Source organism: Notothenia coriiceps, unplaced genomic scaffold, assembly GCF_000735185.1.
Source record: "Notothenia coriiceps isolate Sejong01 unplaced genomic scaffold, NC01 NC01_scaffold00019994, whole genome shotgun sequence".
Classification (NCBI taxonomy): domain Eukaryota; kingdom Metazoa; phylum Chordata; class Actinopteri; order Perciformes; family Nototheniidae; genus Notothenia; species Notothenia coriiceps.
In genome coordinates, this window is record NW_011352695.1 from 15,447 (window position 1) to 43,308 (window position 27,862).

The 27,862-nt window shown below is 40.9% G+C and overlaps 1 protein-coding gene across 1 annotated transcript in view; it reads right to left on the reverse strand.

The window, feature by feature from the left end:
* celsr2 (cadherin, EGF LAG seven-pass G-type receptor 2) overlaps positions 1-27,862 on the reverse strand; it is a 39,241-nt gene that overhangs the window by 10,603 nt on the left and 776 nt on the right. The window contains exons 2-18 of the mRNA XM_010779223.1: positions 19,668-19,890; positions 14,259-14,374; positions 14,070-14,158; positions 8,525-8,682; positions 7,973-8,136; positions 7,594-7,719; positions 5,075-5,238; positions 4,215-4,394; positions 4,011-4,124; positions 3,284-3,440; positions 2,908-3,049; positions 2,171-2,291; positions 1,289-1,472; positions 1,048-1,149; positions 830-924; positions 397-606; positions 14-197 (exon numbers count right to left, since the gene is read on the reverse strand). Of these exons, the coding sequence (XP_010777525.1) occupies positions 14-197; positions 397-606; positions 830-924; positions 1,048-1,149; positions 1,289-1,472; positions 2,171-2,291; positions 2,908-3,049; positions 3,284-3,440; positions 4,011-4,124; positions 4,215-4,394; positions 5,075-5,238; positions 7,594-7,719; positions 7,973-8,136; positions 8,525-8,682; positions 14,070-14,158; positions 14,259-14,374; positions 19,668-19,890 (2,529 nt within the window). The remainder of the gene's footprint in view (positions 1-13; positions 198-396; positions 607-829; positions 925-1,047; positions 1,150-1,288; positions 1,473-2,170; positions 2,292-2,907; positions 3,050-3,283; positions 3,441-4,010; positions 4,125-4,214; positions 4,395-5,074; positions 5,239-7,593; positions 7,720-7,972; positions 8,137-8,524; positions 8,683-14,069; positions 14,159-14,258; positions 14,375-19,667; positions 19,891-27,862) is intronic.

The window sequence follows — 27,862 nt, forward strand, 5'->3', positions numbered from 1 at the left end:
TGGTGAAGCTCACCTATGTGTGGTGTGACGATGGTGAAGGGGCTGAGGTAGGTTTTCCTCATGTTCTGTGCCAGTGTGTTGGCGTAGTCCTCGTAGTGGCGCAGCAACGCTGCTGTGCCGCCCTCCGAGTGCTGGATCAGCTCCCAGTGCGTCCGCGTGTCTGGACCCAGGATGGCACTGCCCACACGGACCAGATTCTGCAAGAAAAACAGCGAGCGGTCAGTGTGACAGGAGGCCACAGCGGAGAGCGAAAATGAGTGTGAAGTCTTCCCTGTGGATACAGCATGAAAGGCTGGAAAACTGGCTTTTTTTTGTTCAGTGCTAAAACTGCAGAAATGCTTTGTTTTAATTTAGTTTCATGTGTTGTGAAGTTTCCATAGAGCTGTGTTTGTTCACCTCAGTGAAGTGGACGTCCTGCGTAGCGGTGAGGTTGAAGCCCTGCTGGGTGCTCTCGTGCTGCAGCAGACTCTGTGTGAGCCGGTACGCCACTTTCACATCGCTGCCGTAGTACTTCTCCGTGTGCGAGGTGGCGTTGGCCAGCATGGCTGCCGTCTGCTGGACGTGTCCAGAGTCCAGGAGCGAGGCGTTGCGGGAAATCTTTTCAGACTGGGGGACGAAACAGAAAAGATTATATTAGTTGGGGCTTCATTACTAAAACATACATAGGAAAATGTCTCAATAACAATATTAAAAACATGATTGCTAGATTTCTAAATGTAAAAGCCCTCAGGCCTGTTTAAATCACAAGGACCATATCCACAACTTTGCAGACAAGGATGTTATTTTTGGAATTGGTACATTTAAAAACTGACAGGGAGAGAATACACACCAGGACTTTGAGCTTGCTGAAGGTGACGGAGGTACAGTTGAAGAGATTGGGAGGCAGCCAGCCCTTGTGCTCATCACAGTGACGGATTGCAGTGCCTGAGAGGAAGGAGAAACAGAGAGAGAGAGAGGGGGGGTTGTCAAATGAGAGGGTAGGACTGCAGCTTGAGGCAAGTATATATTGCCATTATTATATGGTAATTAGAGGAGCTGCCATCATACCGAGCGTTCCCCTGGGACAGTGAACGGCAGCAGGGAGACCGAACTTGGTCCTGGGCCACCAGATCCCGGCCTCGATGGCCTGAGGGCAGCTGTCATAGATCACTGAGAGAGATGGAGCAGGAAGGAGAGCAGAGATGATGGTGATGAGGATACAAATGGAAAAGGGTTTAATATACTTGTAGCTATTAACACAGGGCTTATGAATGAATAATGACTCTACAATAATCTGAAGCATTCTGACCTTCACAGCCGTTTGGAGAAACCTCGGCGAAGGGGTTGTCGCAGCGGTCACACTGGCGCCCGATGACTCCGGGTTTACACTGACACTGGCCGCTCTCTCGGTCACACACTCTGGAGAACGAGCCCACCGGGTAGCAGTCGCACAGCAGGCAGGTGTCGCTGCTCTCAGGGCGGTAGTGGTTGTCCTGGAAACGGGAGAAAGTTGCTGATTTAGAAGGCGAAACCCACAAATATCATTGTTGAATTATCTGTCAATTGTTTTCTTGATTGATATAAGTTGTTTGGTTGGTAAAATGTCCGAAAAGTATTTGGATCATTGTTTCTTTAGCCCAATATGACGTCTTCAAATGTGTAGTTTTGACCACATCTTAAATATAATCAGTTAAAAGAGGCGTAAAGAAACCAAATGCATTAATCAGATAATTGAACATATCTTTTCTTTAAATCTCCAATAAATGAATTGATAATTAAAACATTTAGGAATTAATTAATAACATTTATATTCAAATTTAAATGTATTAAAGGTTGACCTATTTATCTTTGCAGATTACCTCTTTATTATTTGTATTCATAATAATAAGAATAAGAATAAAGAAAATATATCTAATTAAACTCAATAAAGTTTGAATAAAAAAACAAATGATCTATCTCTAAACCCCCACACCTTTTTTCATGTTTATTTGTTGCAGCTCTCTTTCAAATAGACAGAAAACTTAATTTTCTTAAACACACTGCTGTTTATTGATTTCCTGTATACTTGCTTCACACACAGAGTACTGTAATTAATGTGTGGTATCTATGTCATTGAGAAACAGTTGAATACGTTTATTAGTCTGTCTGTTACAGAGCGATGACGCAGAGCTGCAGGTCGGCACACGCTCACCTTGCAGCGGCACTCTCCGCTCGTCTTGTTGCAGTCAGAGTCGAAGCCTTTGTCTGTCGGACAGTTACAGGGGCCGCACGTCTTGTGACCCCACCAGCCTCGGGGACACGGCAAGTCGGTCCTGGAGGCATAACGTTGATTCATTTAGAGTAATAAAAGACACAAAACAAGAAGAACCACAACTGACACAACATGACAAGCACAGACTTAGATTGTGGTTTTGTATCACACTTTTCCTAACTACTCAGTTCACTGCAATTAACAAACAGGCATCTGGGTAAATCCAACTATTGTCCTTATTTGAAAACTCTATTTGTGTGCACACATGTTAACACAGTCTGCGTACAGCTGGAATATCATTTTTCAGTTTTTTCACAATTATGAATTAAATGATAAAATATCTAGTATTTCTCTGTCAGTTATTAAACTCACACAGATGGTTAACATGGGATTTGTTTTTTTCATATTGACTATTCTTTTTTTCAATTAGTTACCAAGACATGAAATGACCTTTATAAAGACTGTGGCCGTTTCTCAATCGCAAGTAAAACTGCTGCAGAGCAACTATTTCAAGTATACTACGGGTGGTGCCGAAGGACTGTTTAAATGCATTCTGCGCCACTCTATGATGTAGTATACTTGAAATAGTTGCTCTGCAGCATGTGTAGTAGCGATTCAGAAACGGCCAGCTCAGCCCTAAAAGGCGCACATTTGAAAGTAAATCGGGAAAACTGTACTTTTTCTCGCAGTAATGGCCGAAGTAGTGGCTGGGACAGTCACACGTGTAACCACGAGGGGAGCTGGGCTTCCTGCTGCAGGTTGACTCGTGCTCACACGGGTTTAACGAGCACACATCAGTGCAGTTGCTGCCATGGTAGCCTGTAAACAAAGGAGAATGAGCTGTTGTGATGGAACAAAAAAGGTATGGCCAATAAACTGTGGTAAGCAGAGAGAAAGAGAAAGATTTATGTCTGAATTCTGTTACTTTTCTGTGTTGCCATTGAGCTTTTACAGACATCATCGTATATGGGCTGAAATAACATTTACAGCAGTATGAACCCCTGCAAACGTTAGGATCATGGTTTTGTGTTTCTGAGCAGTGCGTGGACTGACCGGCGAGGCAGGTGCAGGAGAAGGAGTCCCAGTCGTCGCTGCAGTAGCTGCTGAAGGGGCAGGGGTTGGAGCTGCAGGGGTCGGGCACGCTGCAGCCCGGCTCCACGTTCACCTTCCTTGCCTGAGACAGACTCAGAGCCCCGCCCACACGCAGACCCTGGAGGCAAACAAACAATTAATCACACAAAGGTATCCTTGGAAACACAACACAGTAATGTGTTTGCGAGCAAAAGAGTAAATTATCCTGTGCTGCAAATTGCAATTTGGTGAAACAGACAGCGCGATTTGCGGGAAATTAAAGGAGTGTTATAAAAACACTTTAAGTCTGTGTGCATTTTGTGTGCTCTGATATTAATATATGTTTAGCTGCACTCCATCATTAAGTCAAGAAGTTAAAACTTCAAACAATCCTGAGTTAGAATGATTCTATATCAAAGGGCAAGTAGAAAAGGGTTAAAAACAGAAGGAAAAGTTATTTAAAACAGTGGATTTAAATATACAGGTTTCAACAGATTATTAATGACTGTTTTTTTACACCTAGTCTTTGAATACTAGGCATCTGAATATGTTTTTCTTCAATCAAATTTGACCAAATCGAGATTCCTTTTGATCTGTAAAACACTACAGCAATACCTTCTAGTTGAGATCCTTAGTGTAATACCTTCAGATATCTGCTAGACATGATCACAAATGCTCATATGAGTAAGGGACTACAGAAGGGACGGACCTGTATACAACCACGGAAACCATGCTGAATTTTCCCATCAGGCCTTGCCACACCACCAACGCTCACAGTCTTCAGCTTGGAGTCTCGCAGCTTCCCGTCCACCTCCATACTGGCCTGAGGAGGAGCATGATAAAGATTTAATGTCTGCAAAACTACAAGATGTGATTCATGGTGATTGACAGCAACAAGGACACATCCACTCACCAGGTAGAGCCCCTGATCTACAGACAGCACAGCCTTATGGTGGCTGGACGCCCCCCCCACACTGCTGATATCCAGCTGCAGATGATGCCAGTCTCCATCGTTTACCAGCACCTCCTCCACCCGGGACAGAGTGGAGTCTTCCCCTCTGTGCAGACCCATCAACACGCTCCCCCCGCGCAGCTACAAAGGCAGGGAGAGAGCCGGGGGAAAAGGAAGGAAACAGCAGGAGGGAGATTGAATCGATGTTCAATAACAGAGGAGAAAAAAGACTGGCAAGATCAGCACTGCATCACATGATGAAGAGAACCAGAGAATTCTGACTGTCTTTTTATTCACGCAGTCAAGTTCAAACCTCAAAACTCTAAACATCACAGGTGTGCAGAGCTGGAAATAGATTATCGGAGAGTTATGCAAAATCAGAGAGTCTAGACGAGCTGAAACTGTAACTAGACAGAGATGCTACAATGAGCATGTGATCATTCGGGTTTCTGTCTCAACATCGTCTGATTCAGTCAGTGACTCAACCGGCCAACAGGTGGAGCCTCAACCCTAAAATGTTTCATCTTTTTGAAACTACAGGTGTTGTCTGATTTCATGCCAGACCTCACAACCACCAAGAACATTCATATTTTTCACTATTTCAATGTAATTCAGGTGATTTATCTCTTGTGATCAGATTAAGAGACATTAAAAAATAAATAACCTAGAAATCTTTCAACATTTTGCTTTTTTTGTCTAATTAACATTTTGACCAAAGCTAAAAATGAATGCGTTGTGTCAGTAGAACTGTCATTAGCAGATGGATGATGGATGAAGGAAAGGAGTATAAGTGTGTCACTGCTGCTACATGTTGCTCTCACCTGCAGAGTGAGGTTGTGCTGCTGGCCGGCGGAGATGTGCAGCAGTGTGGCGCTGGCCTGACGCGTTCGAAACATCAGCTCCACGTGCCAGGGGACCGAGGCGGCCGCCATGTTGTTCCACTGCAACAGACTGTTACCCAGGAAACGCTGCGGGCTGGCCATCACTGGAGTAAAAAGGTGTTGAAAAACCGGATAAATTGTTAGGAGAGAGTTAGAAGTAGGAAAAAGTGATGAGGATAAATAGAGAGTTTCACAGTGAGGCAATGCGGTCAATCAGCAAGTCCAGTCTGTTCTCTGATCACGTCCAAGTAATCACATCAAAAAAATGTATCAGACATAGTCTGCCAGCTTTTTTATGCCGTCTGCAATCAAATCAAGCGTTCCAAAAACCCAGTGAGCATTTGCCTCGACATGGCTTTGTTCACTGTCTTTTCAAAGCAGGATTGGCAGTAGTGACTTTTTTTTTTCCTATACTTTGTTTTAAATATATCATTTTGGATTAATTTGGAAGCCTAACTAAGAATCCACATCCAACACCACACCACAGCCACTATTGAAAATCCCAGTGAATTATGGTCTAAATGTGAACTTTTATTTAAGGTCTTCAAATAGTCAGTAAGAAAATATCAATTTGTCTTGAAAAATAATGTATTAAAATATGATTAAAATCGCCTTTCGTTCAATTTCTTTCCTTCATGTTGTTAAATGTGATCTTTGAAGAGGATTTATGATCTCATAACTTTGAAGTCTATTCAGGGTCCAGACCTGCAAACCTCCAGTGCAAATACAGAGAACGTACTTTCAAGTCGTTAACCGTTGAATCAGAAAGTATTTGTGCACTGATAGATTTAGGATATTTCAATGAGGCCAAGAGAGTAGATGTTATCTTAAGTCTTTTTAACAAGGGAATTGAATTTATTTTGGCAAAAACATATTGGACATCAATTATCCCTCAAAGCTGTATATTTGTATCTTACACGAGTATGAAGGGGAATCTTTAATAACTCAAACGAGCACTATAAATGCTTGAGTGTAGCAGTAAAACATGAATTAAACATCATTTTGAATGCAGTTGTATCTGTGTTGTTCATGCATCAGCAGGAAGTCTTGGTGTGTGAGCACAGCTTTTTCAAACGGGAACACAGCATGACAGGAAAGGACGCTCTGCCCCTGTCATTAGGCTGTCACTGTAGGAAGCGCAGCAAAGCACCTGATCGAAATGATCGATTAGGGACGGCAAATAAACCGGAGGCTGGAGAGAGAGAAAGAAGAAGAAAGAAACTGCAGTGCAATTTCAGTCAAAATGTTTCACGTTTATGCAAAAGCTTTGAAATGAATCCACTTCCACTGCCTGATTAATCGTACTGTGAAGGTTATGCTGATTTTAACCACACCTGTAACCGTAGCTACATGTGGCTAGCAGAAGCCAGCAGATCAATATTTATAGTACATTTTACGCACACACACACTATCTAAGAGCTGCAACCAACTTCTAATTTTTCAAGTCAGTGAATAATGACAATTTCGCCAAACTGAGTAAAATACCACTTGCTGGTTACCAACGGTCCAGAAAACCAAAAATATATAGTTTACTATCAAGAAAGACAAAAGAAAAGCAGTAAATCTTCAAGCTGGATCTATGATTTTTTTCCTACCCCTCACCCACATAAACTTCATTTAAAAACACTCCAATGATGGTGTTGATCAGGAGTGTTTATGAAAATAATATATTCAAGGTATCAAAGCTCATTAAACATAAACAACTGCATTATGTTCCACTTCTACAATCCCATGCCCCATTTTCCTCAGATGTATGCACTCTATGCATCAACTCAGATGTATGCACTCTATGCATCAAACCTGACCGTATTTGAATATAAACCCCTACTTCCTGTTATAATGTAATATACACATGAACATGCGTCACCGAAACAAATCTTTTTTCACCCATTCTACTTCAACCTTCAAGCAAGAGGTGTGTTGTTTTGTCGTTTACTTGACTTATTCCTCTTCCTCTGTCTCGGCTCAAATTGCTGTAAACCATAAATCAGCACAGATAACAGCTGCAGAGGATCAGGTGGAACAAAAACAGACACTGGAGAACACCGGGTCGGAAACATAAACGACTGGACTGTAGGTCACTAAAGTCTAAAAACATGTTTTAGTCTTTCACAGTCTTAAAGAGCTCAACATTCTGTAAACCAGGGAAAATTCACACTCAAGCATTTGTGATAATCAATCACAATTTATACAGATCCTTCAGAAATCAGATATTCAAACTGCTGTCCTGTCACCAAGAGGAATGTTATCTCTGAAATCAAGTCATGTGTTTGCTAAAAGCTGAGATTTCTCATTTGACACCAATAACTGCAGTTGCGCTTTCATTTTGAAATGCAAATGTAGCCTTTTGAGCATGAGTAACTGTTTCCACCCTGCTTATTTTTGACCTGATGGATGACAGCTTCCTACTCGATGACAGGTTGAGTCTCGGGTCAGCGGCACTTTTCATCTCCACTCACCTCTTTCGCAGTTTTGACCTCCAAACCCAAGCGGGCAGTCACAACTGAAGGAGCCCCACAGGTTCACGCAGGTTCCTCCGTTCTGACACGGGTTGTTGTTGCAGAAGTGTCTTTTGGCCGAGCACCCTAGGAAGGCAGGAAAATACGTTAATTATTTCATCATTTTCAACCAAGTAACAAAAAGTCAGAAGGTGATAAACTATTCATAGCCGACACAATGATCACTTCCCACTGACTCCGTTCCCTGCTGAGCTAATTGTTTTCTTCTTTCTCCTCTCTCTCTTCAACAGCAAAACATTGTTTGACTGCAAAACAGGCGCAGGTTTAAGAGATAAAGTAGAGTATTATGTGTGGTGGCAAGCAGAGGGTCAAAACTAACCTGGCAGAGTGCCATTGTTGGCGATGAAGCTGGCCATGTCTATGTGCTGGTTGTCGATACGCAGGTTCTTCATGCAGCCCACAAACTGACGGTTGCGAACAGGAAAATCCTCCGGGAGTTTAGGGATCCCTCCGAGGAGCAGGGGGCCGGTCAGGTCCAAGGATCTGAGAAGATGAAACAGGTTTACACACCCAGAGTTTGTTACCCTGCCTTTACAACATCAACACTAATAGGGGGAACACAAAGTTCAGTTTTGCAGTGTTATTTTTCCCCCTGGAGATAAAAACATGAAGAAGGATAAACATTCAAATAAAGGAGAAAGCAAAGCAGGGAGAGGTGGCACTTCATTTCAAAACAAGTTCACTATCTTTATTAATGAGCCACTTGCAAAGAAAGTAATAAATTTAATTACTGAAGAAAATACAGTAGAAATAAAGTAAGATCTGAGGGAAAGAGCAAAAGATTGTTTTTGAATGTTTGTTGCGAACATTTTAATTATTTTAACGTTGTAATGAAAGAACTTATAATCCTTTTGAATTCCTGTGGACTCACTTCTTGGATCCTGATTGGCTGCCCTGAGCGGAGCAGGTGTAGTTTCCGATCATGTGACCGAACCGGAGAGCCACGGAGGCGTCACAGTTGTCCACCGTCACCACGACGACCTTTTGGTCCGAGGGGCCCTGTGGAAGGCCCGCCTGGTTCATGATCGGCTGTGGAGCAAGAGAAACACTCATGAATATCAAGATTCATTACGAAGCGCCTTCCTTATGTTTGGGCAGGCTTTGATCAAAACAAAGGAAACTCTTTTTTATTTTTTTCTGAGAGGAATTCATCGCAGAATTATGTCACAGGTTTATTTGAAGAAGTTTCCATCAGTATGCAATGTAACTATAAACATAGCTTGATTTATATGGACAGAAGAGAAGAGTTATTATCGTCCTATAGTTTCATACTCATTTGAGAATTAGCTGGTTTGTCGTATAAAGATCATAAAACACTGAAGAAAATGCTTTGCTGCTATTTTTAAGATGCTGAAGTATTTTGGTCACCTAGCATTTATAAATAGGAATCAAATTGTTAAGAAAATATCTCATTGATCTGCTCCATTGGATACAGGGTTAATCCATAAAGCAGTGCAAAAACTTCTGGGGAATATCAACCAGTGCTAGGCTGCTCAAAGCTTTATGAGCCAGATTAAAAACTGGAGCTTTGAAACTAAGAAACGAAAAACAAATAAAGGCCATTTTTGCATCAAACTGAGTTCAATCCCTGTTCAGCATTAGCTAGCTGGTGTTCAGTTTTTCAATAATTCATATCATAGCAGCTAGAGCCAAAAGGCAAATAGGCACACACACACACACACACACACACACACACACACACACACACACACACACACACACACACACACACACACACACACACACACACACACACACACACACACACACACACACACACGGAGAGAGAGGGGAGATGCCTACTCTCTGCAGGACATCATCCCTGTCGACAAAGGATCTTCTTCATTGTCTAAGAAATCAATGCGGCGAGCAACAAAAGGGGGAGGGGTCTGCGGGGGAAAGAATGATGATCCCGTCAATAAAAGGTTGCGACCTCTTTTCAAAACGGCCGGTTTCTCTGAGGTCACGTAGAGCTCATGTTATCCCTAAGTGTAGGTTCAGGCTGGTGTCGCTGAGAGCGGCCTGCAGGCGGACGCTGGGCCGTCAGCTGGTCAGACAGGATTTGGGAGGAATTAGCCCGTCTCATGTGCAGAGATGATAGGAAGAGTTGGCTCAGTGCTGATGCAACAAAAACACACACATGAAGCGTCTGTTTTTCCTGTCTGGCCTTCTACATGAAGTTAAACTAGAATAGTCCTCGCCTCGGTTTGCATGAGCCTCTGGGAATGTAATCTCTTGACATTTGCTGTCTGGTCTTTTAATTTAAAAGCTAATTAAAACAACACCTAAATCCAGATATACAGTAGATTTAATTGGCTGGAGAAACATCTATAGCAGCTCTATCAGAGGACCTTTATTACACACGTCCAGCTGTTCCTCAGTTCAGCCTGCAATTACATTTCTCTCACGTGAATTTATCTTTAGTTTTGATTAAATCTCCATGAGTCTCTCATAATGTGACTCTAACTGAGAGGCTGCAGTCTCCTCCATCCTGCACTCACTTAGTGTCTTGTGATCGCAGTGTGAAGAGTGTTATTGATGAGAGAGCAATAATAGCGCTACACCATCTGTTATAATAACATTCTACCTCACTCACTGTATGTATTTATTCTAAAATATGTGTGATGTGGAATAGATGGAAGAATACAACTTTATCGCCCACCAGGGACAAAAAACATGAAATGTATTTAACGAATACTGTAATCAAAAAGTAAAACAAGCAAACTAATGAAAAAGACAGAGAGCCTGCAGCCATGCTAAATGCGCTGTATGAGGACCGTTCATCATCTTAGCTTATTAACATTTGGCAATAGGCACTAAATACAAAGTACATCTGAGGCCAATGGGCTTTAGTTTTGCAACTAAACTTAAAGGATTAACACATTTCTTCTGAGGGCAACATGAATGCATGTTCAAAAAGTCATGGTAATCCATCCAAAAGTTGTGTAGACATTTCACACAAAAACTAAATGTCAATTTTGTGTGGTGGTGTTAGTATAAAACTCAGAGATCACAAAAGTTGAATCCACATTTGAGATTCATGACTGTCAATTTGTGCCATTATATCAAATAACCTTGAGACATTTAACTGGATAAGTGAGAACTGGTCAAAAGGTCACGAGTCAGTAGGATCCATTCTTCGGAGATCATAAATGCCGGGACAAAATTATATATATTTTGAGATGTATAAATAAAAGGTCTAAATGTTTATGCAAAACCGAAAAATATGGGTTGTGGCTGAATATAAGTTACTTAAACACCTCCCAGAGTTCAGACTAAGGCTAATACCTACGGAAATGTTTATAGTTTTATCAATATCTTTATTTTGTGGCCATGAAAAGGCTAGCAATCCTCTGAACCCTGGAGCCAAGTAGATTAATAAAACTCCAGACTTTTGTAAATCATTTCAAAGACTGACTTGAAAGCTGTTGCGTCACCTAAGAAGATTAACATTTTCAGAGACGCTTAATTGGCGGCCCAGTCTGTACAGAGATATATTAGAAACATTTATCAAGTTTTCTTTCACGCACAACAGGCCCTGTTGTGAAGCGAGGTTCCCACAGGAAGTCCCGGCGCTTATTTTCTTGACTGTGAGACTTGTTGTTCAACACTGAAATGTTAAGTAGACGGAGACAGAAGCTGAAGGTGGCTTTGACTTTTCAGTTGATGCTCCTTGACGCCAATTTGTTACAAATTTGTTGATGATGAAACAAGCAAACATGCGGTGTGAATTGCCAAAGGTGAAATCATCCGACATGCTCTTTTCCACGGTTTTCCCTTTGCTGTGAAAGCTGTGAGGCAGGCAGCGCTCCAGAGTGGGCGCTCCTTTCTCTGACCTCTGCTGTCATCAGTCACGGCTGTTGACTCTCCAATAATGACCGTCTGTCAGGACGTCTCTCCGCCGCACAAAACCCCGGCCTGACAGCACTGATTGGAGCGCACATATTTGCTCAACACCACATTAAACACTGCTCTCGCTCGCCGCTACAGGGGCTTATGGGAATATGAGTTCCCTGTCACAGAGGATTGCAGGGGTTATGCTGGAAGATCATGGCAGCAAGCAACACAAATATGGGATCTAAGATTGACCAGAAAAACCATAGCAACAAGAGGGGTCGGCCCTGAAGCGCAGCGTCTCCGCTCAAAGCCCGAGTCAATACTTCTCTGGGCTTTTCTTTACCCTCCTTTCGCTCCTCTGCTGCTCCTCGCTGGAGAACAGAGCGAGAGGGGCACCTTCCCCGGGGCCGCATCATTCACTGCCCAACACAAAGGCAGCGGTCATTGCCATTCTCCACAGCCCCCCACCATCCTGAAAGCCACATTTCAATCTAAAATGCCCCCTCCCCGCCTCACCCTGCCCCACCACCTGCGGACAGGGACGGGTCAGAGTGGGCCGCTGTGGGAGGAGCCATGTTTCTACCTCAGCGGCCCACAGGATGTGCAGCGAGGGGGATTAGTTCAGACCGCAGACTCTTCTGGAATATTAAGTGATAAAATATGCTATGTATTCAATAATGAATGGGGAAATGTTCCATTGGTTACACTTTACTATACAGGTAAACGTATATGATATGATATAATATATAACATATTGTAGAATGTAATGCATCATTCTTGATCTATTGAAAGTTATATCATGAATTCTTGTGGAAATGTTTCTGTGAGTTTGTAAGATAAGTTATGCTTTTAATAAATCATAAATAATAAAAGTGAACTTCATGCATTCATTTATATGCCACCAAAGCCCTTATCCAGTAAGATAGAAATATATAATGCTGACCTCAACAAATGTGCTTATGAAATAACAACTTCACTTAATAGATTTAACTTGAGTAAGACCGCTAACAAACAAATAGTTAACTTATCGACTAGAAAGGGTAAGCTGATTTTTTTATCAAACAAGTAGTCTGATGAAAACATGTTGCTCTTGTCCTGTACATGCAAACTTGACATGACCAGAATCGAGTCCTCTTCAAACATTCAGCACACTTACAGATGTAAAACTAACAGGTCAGTGAGACAACAAAAGAGCCAGAGACTCATTTAATGTGATGGTTTTGTACAAAGTGATTAATGGGACTATAATGTCTCCTTGGCACAGAAGCAGCTAGTTTTCATCCAAAAGTCGACAAGATTTTCCCCTTCATCACTTCTTCTGGCTCAAATTGACACGGCCGTGTTATCATAGACATTGAATAGAAAATGTGAGCAGCGGGGGTGTTGCCTGGCAACATCTTTATGATGCAAAGTGACTTCCTCAATAGACTAAAATGTGACATCCTGTGTGTCGGTCCTGGCTGGGAAAGTATTGAGAGAGCAGAGACAACAGCTCCATACATTCCTCCACAGATTGAGTTGTTGTGGTGTTCTTATGGAGAATGTGTATTAGTCAAAACATATTTGAGCATGTCTGGAGAAACGCTGCCTTCCCACTCTCTTGTTTTCATGTATTCACCCCCCCCCCTCACATCTTTCGTCTCACCCTCCATCAGTGTCTCACGTTGGCTCTCTTCCAGATCATCAGCAGCGAGTCCTTAGTCTGAGCAGCGCTAAAGAGGTGAATGTACACAACTAACTTCACCCACTAAAGACTGTCCTCTATGGATGTCCTGAAGATAAAGCTTTTTATTGAGACAGCACGTCAGTCTTCAGTGCAATAAATTGGCATGTGTGTGTCTACAGATCAGACCTGTGATTCCCCCTATTTACAGGAACTATGTCTGGTATTTTACTGCCTCACCTGATGAGGGGCGTAGCAATAGACAGACTTAACCAAAGGTATGTCAGCAACTGTGTATTATTTATAATAACGAAATGAGAAAAACACCTCCTAAGAATACAGTGAGGATTCACCACAGTCACCATGTATAGTACGACATATTGCTAAATATACTTTATGGCTTTCTTTTAGAGAGTGAGAAGATTTATAACAGACTCGTGTCTAAACGGCAAAGTTCCTTCAGCTTCAGGCCACAGATTCTTGCTTGAACTATTTTTCTTTAAATTATATTTCCGCATGTCATAGCTAACTATGAGACAGTAAATCTGCTCTGAGCATCTCACCATACAATACCCAAAGGGCTAAAAACGACCTGCCCTCATGTCTTAACATTTTTAAGATTTTTAAAACATTGATTTAAGAAGTTTTAATACCAATAAAACTTCTTTTTAGGAATAATGAATACAATGCCTTTTAAAACTTTTAAGGATCCGTGGGAACCCTGGTTCAGTAAAATAATCAATGGGTCTTTCTCAACATTTCAAACACAAGTGTTTGAATAATTCATCGCCAGTTTACAACCTTCACACTAGTTGTTATTCGTCTACATTGAGAAGAAGAGTACGACAGATGAATACTCAATAATAAATGAAAACGTATCATAAATCACTTTCTGTTCATTATTCATAGATCATACCTTGTTGTAGTAGTGGACCTCCACCACGTGCCACTGGCCGTCGCTGACTCCTCCAAGGATGAACGGGGAAACTGTCGTTTTGGTCTCACCTGTGAAACAATGAAAGATGTGAATGACTCGGGACAAGGATATTTTGAAACTGACTAAATCATTTGCAGTCAATCCTGAAGATAACTATAACTGTTCTACCTGCGGAGAAGGTGAGCTGTATCTGCTCATTGATGATTTCCATGGCCAGGAAGTCGTGTTTCTCATTGAAGCGTCCGTTGTACAGTAACAAACCGTTTGGCTCTTTAGTAGCAAACCTGAAAAAAACAAAACAGACAACAATTACATTTTATTAAATGTTTTACTACCAAATCTCATAACTTTTAATTTATTTAAACCAAGGAATTAAAGCTTAAGGCTGGTGTTGCATTTTTTATTTGTCTAATTGAAAGACGAAAACTAAACTAAATGTATTCATCTTAGTAACAATTGTCTGTTTATGAAAAGTATGTCTTCAATTGGAACATATTGGATTGAGTGACACAGACCGGTAGAAGTCACATTGTTAATTTTGGTCTTTTAATTATATATGTGTTGAAATTAAGAAAAATGTCGTGTAACAAAAGCCTTTAAAAATATGTACAAATGACAAACACACACATGTTCTGTAAGACAGCGTTTGTGTCAGCCATGCTCTACGTAACAGAGAAAAGAAAGAGGGCAATTGTTTCCTTTGACCCATTTAAAAACCATCCATACTATCCCCTCTCTTTCACCTTGCTCAGCCTTCACACCGGAGTGCTACAGTAATGCAGTGTGACGTGTAGCTGACTATCCTGAAGATGAGATCAAGATTTAACAATGCAGCGGCCTGACGAAGATCACTGAACAGATAATGAGGTTAATCATAAACACAAGGCCGAGTCAGAGGAAAACGCAGACACAGTGAAGGAATGTCGAATCTGCGTGCCATGAATAGATACCACATTAACTGACACACTGCCACACAGAGACAGAAAACTAGGGCAATGTCAAAGAAGCAGAATGGGGGAAGTAAAGAAGAAGCGCTTGAGAAGGCAGTTCGGAGTGACGACATCGACAGTTTCAAAATATATTTTCTCGAGGAGGAGAACACAGACAGCTGCTGTAACTATAACCTTAGTTTCAGATTTCTGTTTGCATCTTAATGGGGAAACTAGATCGCCCCGGGCCGCCATGATGCATGATCCTTGCACATTAATGCACATTTCAATATATCTGCGCCCACATGGTTCAAACTCGGGGACCTGATAGCCCACAGTGCCTCACTCTTGATGTGGGATCACAGTATGTGGTGGAGCACATGTTTAAAAATATCACGCTTTACCTGTCAGCTGTAGTCTGTGGTCGTAAATCTGATTCTGTGGAAATGGGTCACTGGGATGTGTAAAAGTGTGTTATAACAAGAAAAACATCCGGCACTAACTACCGGATTTATACATTAAGATCCCACAGGGGACGTAACAATGAGTGTCCTGTGCACATCTGCCAACTGAGAGGCATGTGCGGCTTACTGGCATCTGTGTTTACTCGTCATTTACAAGCAGCTTCATTTACTTCAAAATTAATAATGACTTATTATTTTAAAAAGATCAATCTCAGACTTACCATGAAACACTGAAAACCCACAAAGATAGTGTTCCTTTCTTCTGTGTTTAAACCCCAGACAAGCTGTTTTTTAAAGAAATATGACATTCATATATCCACATATCTATACATACTCTCAGACAACATGAGCAGCCGCCCACCCCCATTCTTTAAGACTTCAGGGTTTGAGGGTAAACTGTATATTTGTGCAATATTCTTCAGCTGGAGAGGAGCCAGGGGGCACGGCACCGCTGACCTGCTTACTGAGAAAAGCCATGATCATGACCTCGGAGGAAAGAGGATGGTGAGTCTCCAGCTGATAATAACAGCAGATATAGAGCAGTCAGATGGCGTCTACATATCCAGTAAAGAAAACAGAACGCCAGCTAGAATCAGGGTCTAGTCTATTACTCTTCACTAGGCTGGCAGCCTTTGACGGATCGATTTAAAAGGCTTCTCCGCATTGCCCCCCGGAGCCCTTTGGACTATGAAAGTAATCATCCGGAGCTAAATACTGACTCATCTGGCATCACTGCGTGTCACATTAGGCAGCCATCAGTAAAAATAACAACCAGTCTGCCCTTATGTATAGAACTGTGTCACGCAATGCTAACATGCTGCAATTCACAGGATGTGTGCAGTGGGGAGGAAAAAAATAGCCCCCCTATTGATTTTATAACCTGAATCAAGATACAGAAATCTGCGCGAGATGACATAATTGTTGTAAACAGATAGGAAATGAAGGAGGAGCCTTGTTGGCTTAAAAAGGTTTAAGAATATTTGAGTTCTGGGGATGGCAGTGTCAGTAGGTAAATTCACCAATTTGGTCTGGACTGATATATCTAATCCATTCAATGGATATTAAATTCTCTACAGATATTAATGTTCCCTGAAGGATGGGTTTTCCTGACTTGTGTTTCTCTGACTTTGCATCTAGCGTCACCATGAGAGGGACATTTGAGTTGTATAGTCAAATATTGTAGATGATTTGGTACAGTTTTTTGGTCAATGCCAAGATATATTTGGATAGAAACCAATAGGGTTTACTTCGGTTTATTGCCAAATTCTTGAGAAAATCTTTTTGATCAGCCTAAGATCTACATAATGTTTAGTGTTAATTTGCACATGTTATCATGCTAAGATACATCTCAAATAATTGCTAAATATCAACATGTTTGTATTATCATCATAATCGTGCTGGGCTGCAGTATGGCCTCTTTAAGCTGCTTTTGGTCCAACATGGCTGTACCTCTGGAATGAGTTGGCCCAAGACCTAAACCTGAGTTCAGACACAGAGAATATTGGAGATATTTCAATATTAAATTCTAGGAATGTTGTTCGGGCTCATCCCAAAAAAGTAAGCACCTTTATTTGTGAAACCTCAGCCTTAATCGAGAGCTCATCAGCACGAAGCTGTTATAGAATGAGACCTAAAATTAGCCGTCACTGTGAGAGAACAAGATCCACCTCCTGAGCCGTTCATCATAACAGAAGCTCTTTCAGCAAGAACTCGATCAGTGCGGGCTCAGGTGACAGAGCTACTTATTGACCTCTCCTACCTCAGGCTCTCAGGATCGGCACTTTTTACACAGATTCTGTGACCTTCCAGTGAAATGTAGACCACTTTCAAAACTGGTTTGAGCAGTTCTCCATCAAATAAAACTGTCATTTGAACCTTGCTTAAAGAAGGGCCGAAACCATAAAGCTTACAAGGGGGATATTATTTCCACCAGCAGCCATTGTGAGTGCCAACCGCCGCCAAGCACGTCTAAGGTGACGGGGAACACAATGAGAAGAGCTAAACGGCAGGACACATTCCCTGTGATGCCATCCCAGAGGTGATACGTGTTGTGCCTTGTTGTGACAGAAATCAAACAGAAATGACGGCTTATATCTTTGATTACATTTCATCATTACAGTTCATGCCGGGAGGAGGTCCCGCTGATTATGCATGTGCTCAGTTTTCACAGCTCATCTGCTCGTCTCTATAGCACCTCCCCCTCTACAAACCCCCATCAAATGCTCAACCAACAAAAGCTTCAATTTCCTCAACTGCTTCACCTGCATCCTAATAACTCATTCGGAAAGTTGCTCATCTTTAGGAAAATACATTCACAATCATATAGGTATGTAAATCGACACTGCCATTAGGTGGAAAGAAATTACTGAAACCGCGTTAAAAGTAAAACTGTCTACTTTTAAAACTAACCTAATACATTTTACATGAAGAATTTGCAGGTTTTTCTTTTTATGCAGTGTAGGAAAAACAACAAACCTTGGGCTTAGATCTTTGCTGTTATTACTAAATGCTAATTGTGCCATGAGATATCACCTCCAGCTCTCAGAGAAAGTGCCAGCGTTAGCAAAGACATCTAATCGTCATTAATCCCTTCAGGGAAAAGTCCCGAACATAGTCTAAAAGGAGATTATTTTTCAGTCTGCTATTGTTTTCCTTTTCTAAAATGTCTTGAGAAATATATTTAACAGGCAAATGAGGCAAAGTTTTCCTATCCTGTAGATGTAGGTCGTCGTATGTTGTTGTACAACTTGTTACCACCTCTGAGACAAATCTGCGAAAGGAAACAAAAACAAACCCAAATCTGACTTTAAAACTGTGAAATACTGTAAATACATAGTGACTACAATGGGGCAGCTTAACCTTCTATAGCGGTTGTCTTAAGTGTTTTGTTTTTTAAATATGATCCCTTCCTGAATGTTATCTGTATTTCAAAGACACTTCCGAACACATCTCTGGTTAAACACACGATTTAAAGAGATGCTTTTGCATGACTCTTTGTTGAGAAACTGTTCTACAGATCTGATGGTTAAATGACCTAATCAATTAGTCAACAAAATAGTATGAGTGTTAATTAACTAAGAATGTTTTCAGTCGATGACAGCCCTAGACTGCAAACTCATCTAAAGACGACCTCTGCCTGGCGTCACCTTGGTGAGGGAGACTGTCCTGAAATAAGCCAGCTGCTGACTCACAGCTCAAAGTGACCGAAGACACTGACTGTAACAAGATCAGACTCACTTTTGGCTGCAGGATCAACATCCTTATGTTATGCAAGTTACACAGCTCCTACTTTTACCTCCCAGCGCAGTGTGCACACCTCTAATGTGGTTCTTTATTAATAGCACAGGAACTATATTCTGACACCAAAGTGGCTCTCGGTAAATGGCTATTGTTCAGCGAATCCATTAGTGCCATTAAACACCATTATGGTTACATAAATGTGAGGTGGGGGGAGCACACTTCAGGGGGTAGCTGGAGAGTGTGCATGCAGTAGCAGGGTGTGGGGGTGGAGTGAACAGATGACTGAAAGGCGATGGAGCAGCTAAGGTGATCCAGGTGAGCAGGAGCTGGCAGAGGTGGGAAGTAATGAAGTACAAATACTTTGTTATTGTACTTAAGTACATTTTTCTGGTATCAGTACTTTATTCCACTACTTATTTTTCTGACGACTTTTTACTTTTACTTCTTACATTTTGAAAACAAATACCTGTACTTTCTACTTCTTACATTTTCAAAACAGGCTCGTTACTTTAGTTTTAATCTGTGTTTGGTGGCGTGATCATTATTATTTAGAGTCATTGCGTGCCTATTTATTTTAACACGATCCGGCGTGCATCCATCATTTCCTGATCTTCTCCAAAGAAGAAGGACCAATGAAAACGTTCTCATTGTTTGCCGTTGTTCAGCATGGAAACATTCATTAGCTAACAATGAAATTATTGTTTTATAAATATAAAGGGGGGTCAGTTACTCTTTAAAACAGCTGGTAGTTATGGGTACTTTTTACTTAAGTACATTTCGAAGCCCATACTTCTTTACTTTTACTTGAGTAAAGACGTTTAGTCAGTACTTCTACTTTTACCAGAGTATTTTTAAACACAAGTATCTGTACTTCTACTTGAGAAAAGGATATGTGTACTTTTCCCATCTCTGGTAGCTGGTGTTAGGGAGGCGGAGGGGCTTACGTGAGAGAGAGGGTGAAGTGGAAGCGCTGGCGGAGGCCCTTGAATGTCAGGAAGGAGTGCGGGGGGAAGTTGCGTGTGGTCATCTCGCAGTAGGGCTTCTCGTAGCCGCTCGACGGACACTCGCACTTAAACCCGCCGACCAGCAGGTTGACGCAGGAGCCGCCGTTCTTGCAGACTCCCGGGGCGCAGCGGCCAGAGCGGGACGACAGCTCGCAGCGATCTCCTGGAGACGGAGAGAGAAATGAGGATTAATATTGTTTATGGCAGACAGCATCACCTCAGACCTGTGGCTTCCACCTCAGGGGACCCTCACTGCCGTTTCCTTTCTGTGCCTGCAGCTGTCCCATATGTGCCTGAAATAAACAGCTTCACTGTTTAAATCATACAGGAGTGGATGGAAATAATAATGACATTGCTAACTAAACAGAAAGCTGACTCAAGAAGTATGAACAGTTTTCTCTTTGACTGTCTGAAGTTTCAATGTTTCTCCATCCTCTGTGTCACACCCAGCGTGACGCCCCCCCTCCCTCCGGGAATATGTAACTTGCAGTTTTTTGCTGCATTCCGATTTACATCTCGATGTGTAAAAGCTGTGAGTTAGAAGTATTTATGCATTCAGACTCTGAAGACATCAAACGGAATTATAGCATTTTCCAAGGAATGCTGATTATTTTTAGATTATTCATACCTTACAATAATGATTAATTTTTTAGAAATAAAAAACAGAATTAAGAAGTAGCGTCCTATCCGACAGCAAATCACATAAAAATATATTTTGAAGCTAAAATACAAAACCATATGCTTATAAATCAGACTTTAAAAAATCAGATGAAATCAAGTTTATTGCATCAGATAAAATGTAATAAATGTAGTCATATTGCCCTGAGCCATTGATGGGTTCAAACACTTTTTCCTCATATCCTGTTAATATAAAGGCAGACAGATTTGTTCTGATGTTCTTTATCTTCTTCGATTACTGAATATGTTGGGGTTTGGAACAACTCATTTGAAGACCATGTTCTTTATAAAGTAAAGAATGATTAACCAAGAAAAATAATCAGATTAATCAATAACAAAACAAAAGCGTTAGTTGCAGGACTTTATCACTGAAATCCCGATGGTCTGTCACACCAGGACAACAAAGCAAACAGTGGAGAGAGTGAGGGGACGTTTAGTGCAGCAGTCAGACGTACAGAGACACTGAGACTGTGTCCTCTGACTGAGACTCTGTCCTCTGACTGAGACTGTCGGCCATCGCCCGGCTCACATGTGCCGTTTGTCCCGATCCTCTGGATGCGAGGCTGCAGCAGTTGCTCAGGCGGGACTGTACGCTCCCATGCATGAGCTGGAATTTGTGTCAAAGCCTCTCAGTCAGCAGAGTGGAAGACTTCCGCTGTGCACCACTGTAACGCTGACACACACCCCCACACACACACACACACACACACACACACGCACACACACACACACACACACACACACACACACACACACACACACACACACACACACACACACACACACACACACACACACACACACACACACACACACACACACACACACACACACACACACACACACACACACACACACACACACACACACCTTCCCCTGATACACAGGCCCTTTATTTACTCTCTCAGTCTCACTATTAATCACTCTATTCACAGTCCTCTGAAAGCAAGTTTGTTTTCTCACTTTGGCTGGGGTGCGCTATTCAGGCAAAGTAAAAAGAAGAGATGCAAGATGATAATGACATGTTGAATTATTTTGATGAGCAGAGATCATTTTGGACTACGACCACGAAGGGTCATTCAGAACACAGCGGCTAAACGTTCAGCTTTCACTTAAAATAAAAAGATTTAAAATCATTGCTTAGTATTAAGGAACAACAAATTAATGCTTTAAAGTTTTGTAATAACAAAATGAAAATAAACACATTTGGGTTGCCAGGTTGTGGAACCACATTCTGCCAACTTGTTTCTCCTGATTACATATTTTTTTAATAATAAGGGAGAAACTCCTCCAGTGAACTTTTGACCTCCTGGAGGAAAGCTGCAGAGCTTCAAGGCAAAACCATTGTTAAAGATTTACTAACATTTATAACTTCAGCACTGAGGCCTCATTGTTAAGCTAGAAGACCCTCAGAGTTTTATTCATGGGGTTTATTTAATTTGTATGTCCACTACCTCACATTGCAAACGTTTGTTAAATTCTTTGTATTAACCACAGGTCTGCAAGACAGTAACACGTTGTCTTTTAACCTGAAGCAATCATTGACAACTTTGTAAGTCTACCCTTCTCCAAAGTGACCATTCACCCTCATGTTCCTCCTGATGACAAACAGCCACTGCTGGCCAGCCGGCTGGAAAGTAAAGCCTTTTCTGGTAGTGCTGTCTGCCTCGCTATTAATTCAGCAACTCACAGTAGGCAATAAAATACTTGTGTTTCTTTAGGCAGTCACAATGGTCGAACACGGAGCTGTATTTATTAGAGCTGCTTGGCTGGCTCAGTCACAATGACACTTGGAAAACACATATCTAACAGCACATTTTGGTACATATGTCTACAGCCTCACTGATTCCTGACAAATGCTTTTCCATGTTCAGCTCATCCCTGTGGGACGTCTCCCTCACAACGGCTTTACGTTGCCAGGTGAGCGGCCCAGCGGGGCGGGGACTGGCTCAGAGTCACCTACAGAGTATCCTGATCAATAATTCAAACACGTCTCCTGTGCTCTATTTACACACCTATATAAGTCCACACACTGAACGCTGCCAGCATCAATCATTAAGGTGGCAAATAACTCAGGAATCCTGTTTTCAGTAAGAGACGATTCAGCACTTTGACAATCTGTACATACAGTATATACTGATTGAACATTTACTGGCATTGTATAAACATGGGGCAAACACTATAGTTTGCAACCACACAATGCAATAACAGAATGAAAAGCTATTGCAAAGGACATATCATATTTACCTTCACTTAATAACCAGGGCTGCACAATGTATTGTTTTAGCATTGACATTGCAATAGCCACAAAGAGAACATGCAATTTCAAGTAAGGCTTCCCACTTCCAAGATTTATCCACAAGAGGAGTCTGTCCGACACAATATTATGTACTCTGATTAAAAGGTTATTTGATACATAACGTTTGTAGCTAGTGAGTGCATACTCATTATTAGCCATCCACCACAACCAGAAAAGGAGCGGGGAATGGGATATAAAACAACAAAAAGTCTGTAAAAATAAAATAAAACTGTTAACGCAGTTGTATGAAAAATATTTTAGCTACAGAGAGGATGATGAACAAAAACAGGTCTGCTGAAAACCCCTGTATCTTTAAAATGACAATATACATTGCAAACAAACAGGTTTTTCCAAGCCCTAACATAACCAGCTCTGCCTATCCATTAGCAAAATTACTCTTGTTTATCTTAGACATAAAATGAAAGTGATATATTATCTGTTATATGGGTTTTTGGCATTTAATGGCACTTAGAGTTCATCATAAATTGATCCATGAGAGACACACGGACACACATACACACACACAATAACAAATGTGACATATCAGCCCGATATGTATGTGGCAAAAACAACCAGGTTCAGAGACAGCTTCATCCCGCAGGCAATAAGACTGTTACACAACTGAACTGCTGAAACAATTTCATAACATTCATCTGCTACTTATTTATCTATTATCTAATATATCATTCCAATAACTTGTATATAGATTCGTATTGCACTATTCCACTTTTTTTTAAAACTATTTTTCTTTTGTATTACTTTTAAGATAGTATATTTTAATATTGTTTTAATATTGTCTGCTTATCTGTATTATTGTGTTGCATTGTTGGAGAAGCCTGTTACCTAAGATATTCAATGACATAATTACTCTGTAGCTATGTTAGTTTGACAATAAAGAACCTTGAACCTTGAACCTTGAACCTTGCTGATTGAACAACGTCCTGAAATACAGTCTGCAGCAGATCTTCACATTAAAAACACACCAGCTCATGTTTGTCTAAGACCAGTAAACACTCAGAAGCAGTGTGCAGTTGTTCAATATTAAATCATTAAACCTGACAAGAGAATAAATAAAAGATGTAGTGTCGCTGTGCACCACACATGTGTTTCCTCAGAGATCTTAAACCTGAGCAGGTGTGTTTGAGCTGCTGGGGAACAGATGAGCTTCATCAACACGGAGACAAAGACAACAAGCTCAAGAGCTGCAGGCGGGATCCACTTCCACTGAAAAACACACAGATAAGTCCTGTGACGACCAGGAGGTCAGGATGTGCGCAGGACCAGGATGATGAGATATGCTGATCAAACACAGATACCGATCTATATCTGAAATCAAATCTTCTCGTCACGTTGAGCGTCATCTAGAGCCAGAAACACTTCTCACGCAGAGCCAAGACCAGAAAAAGTACTACATTAAATACACCTTTCCTTTATTACTTGGATATATTCGTCATATATATATATTTTTTTTCTGTAATTCTGTGATCATTTATGACACTTTGCAGTACTGATTTTTTGCTTTAAATACAGTATGCTATTATGCACCAAACACCAAGGCAAATTCCTTTTCTAATAAGCTTGATCAATCATAATCAAAAACATACTTTTTCTACCTCTGTCTTTCTCTCTGCTTGTTTCCATTCATACATACATCTACTATCTACTACTCATAGAGGCATTCAATGCTTAAGAAAACGTTTTAAAACTCTCAGCGATTGTCCTCATCAAAAGTGATACAATCAGCCAATCAGTTTGAACCAATGCTGAGCTTGTAGATTGTATATTAAATTTAGTTTCTCCATCAGTGTCATTAAATCATTCATCGTCATTGTCATGTCCCTTACATTCCACAGGGTAAGGTCTACAGATATGTGTAACAAATGTAAAAAAGAGAGCACTTGTGAGGGTTTAGGGATCAGTAATGACTGAACATTATGTGTCTAGCAACACATTTGTTTTTGTATCCATGCCATCTCTCAGAGGCAAATTGAAGTGCTTGGCATGTGTGGATTTCAAACACTGGTGTGAGGTGATTTGAAAAAATATTCACAGGATTTTCCTCCAAAATCATGTCTGCAGTTTAACACCACAAATGGATTGTCAATTATTCAAATAATTACCAGAGAAGAAGGAACTTTCTCATCACATGTCAGCAGTTAGCTGATGAATGATCATCACACACACATGGAATATGCTACCATTCAGTGAATTTAAAACAGATGAAAAAAAAGTAAATTGCTCACGTCGTATGCTTTCAGAGAAACATGAGAGAAAAAGGAGGATGACATCTTGTTCTTCAACATCTACAGAATGACTCAGCCGAGCCAAATCATCACAGCAAAGATGATGGCTGCTATATTTTTTCACTTTCTTTCCCGCTACCATCTGGCAACGCCTACGGTCCAACACACACACACACACACACACACACACACACACACACACACACACACACACACACACACACACACACACACACACACACACACACACACACACACACACACACACACACAGAGAAGAAACACATTCATCTCATACAACTCGACATGTTCTGCATATTGGATTTAAGCACCTTGGCCCAAACCACGTGCTGATAGATATTAATGTAGTCGATTGTGGTCCATGCTATAGGATGAAAATACACTCACTTTACCCACTCACACACACCCTGCGTCTCTGCCGATTGACGCTAAAAGCACCTACAGTTCAGCTCCCACCCACTGCTGCTGTGCACAGGAATATGTGAGTGCCACTCAACCTGGACTCAGAGTGACTGAGCCCACACATTCACATGCCCAACACTATTTCAGGCTTCATAAACAGCGGAATAAATAGGTGAAAAATCCTTTTAATGTTTGACGAGGAATAATGGAATAATGTTTTTACAGAGAGCAAAACAGTGGCTTGAATATATCTGTGCTTTCTGCTTTCTTTAAATATTTATTATAACTGAAAAAAGGTTAATATTGTTTAGGCAACACTGATTTTTCATAATTTCTGACTCTCTTTTTTACAATTAAAACACAATGTACCCTTACTTGTTGTACTTAAGTTTTGAATAATCTCAAGTGCAAGACATATTCAGGCCTTCAACTGAAGTAAAATACCAATACGACAGTATGAAATACACTGCATTCTCAATTCAACTTGATAAAATAAATATCTTGCATTAATAATCTGTATGTTAATTTTATTAATAATTAAACATCAGAATGTGTAAAGGGACTAAAGCTGTTGAGTGGAATAAAAGTAAAAAGAGCTGAGATTAAGTAACTCAAAATAGTACATAAGTATGATACTTGAGTTAATGTACTTAATGTTACTTTATATTTAACAAACCAAGTAGTACAGCTTCAAAGACAAGACAAAACTCTAAATCACATTTAAAAGTCAGAGTTTGACCCACTTAACCTCTCAACAAAAAGATGGGGCAACTACCCACATATTCATATCGTATACATTTGCATATTTTAATTTGCTTCCTCTTTAAACTCTTTTCAACTTCTTCCGGTCCCGTAAAACAGAACGTGTGAGCAGACAGTCTTTAACCCTTTGAGGATGTGAATAATTTTTGGGGCAGAGACTGAATAACAAGTCCTGCAACCGGTAAGTAATTCATCTGCCAACAGTAATTAATGAATCCTTAATTAGCGCTGCAACTAGAAGCTTCTGCTCTCTCCTTCATACTAAATACATACTTTGTGTATTGTGACATTTTTGTAACCCAAGTATTTTTACCACGGGGCATTTTACAACCAGGGGACACTCTCCATCTGTAGCCATCAATAATTCATAATTTCCTTCCCTTTTCCACTCAGCGAAACTGATGTTGTTTCCTTTATAAAGTAAAGATTTCTTCGGAGAATCCCCAGCGTCCAAATAGACATGAGTGAGGAAACAGAGCCTTGTTATATCATCTGTCTCCTGTTCTTTGAAACTGTCCACTCCTACAGCTCAGGATGAAGCTGAGAGTGTAGGTGTAAAACACGACAGTATGCAGGTAGTGCAGGTTATTCAACGGCAGCATAAATAGAAATGGATTTTGACGACAAATGCAGCAAAATGAAGTTAAAAAAAACTCAGAAAGCAAGAATAAAACTGTGGTTTAATCCACCTCACTTCTGCTAAATACACCAGATAAAACGCAAACAAACAGACTTAACTAACTGTGGCATTAGGACTTCACAATACAGTATATACATTTTTAACCCTGATTGCGATGTTAACCTGGATGATAAACACACTGTGCAAGACTTATTTTCCACACATTTTTCAAGCATCAGTAGATCAAAATAGCAATTGATCATTCTTTTTTTAATATATTCAACAAGCAATCGTTTGCATTTAAGCAGTAAACTGTTGCATTATCCCAAGTAATGTCTCACCAAGACATTCAACAAAATGATCGTTTGTCACATATTTCCCTGCTAACGGAAGTCCCTGTGTGGCGTTCAGCTCTAATTAAAACATCTACTTTTGGCGTTTACCGAAATGCAAAGCAACTGTTGACTTGAGCTGAGGCTGCCTGCAACAGATCAATAACTCATCACTCAGCCTTTGTCTGCGAGGATACGGCCATCAGTGTACTGGACAGTCAGCGTCTATAAAGAGCCAGGTTCAATAAAGAGCTGAAGAGGGGAGTGAAGGGGACAGATGCGGACATTAAAGCCCCCATGGGATCTTTGTGAGGAAGAAGAAATTAACATTTTGAAGGCTGCATGAGGACACTGCACGGCAGAAATGGTGCCCTATCACCTTGTCGCGATATGTTTGAAGACGGGAAGATTATTCAGTGGGAAGTCACTTGGGACACATAGCTAAACCCAAGGTGTGGAATATATCTAGATATCAAAGGTATTATTTTCAATGTTGTCCAAAATAAAGACCCTCCTCTTACTGATAAAGAGATGGTGTATTGAGGTGATGTGTTGTAGTGAACTTGAGATAACCTATTCCAACTACAAAGGAAGTTTATCAGCCACAAGAAAGGATTTGGAGCAATAAATGTATTACTGTTGTCATTGTCAACTAATGTATGTGCAGTGTGAGAGTTGGAAAGGTTAAGAGCCGCAGCGACAGTCACTTTGGAGTTCAAGTGGTTAATGAAGGCAATAGAAGAGACACAAAAACAGTCACTGCTTCATCAGTTGGTGTT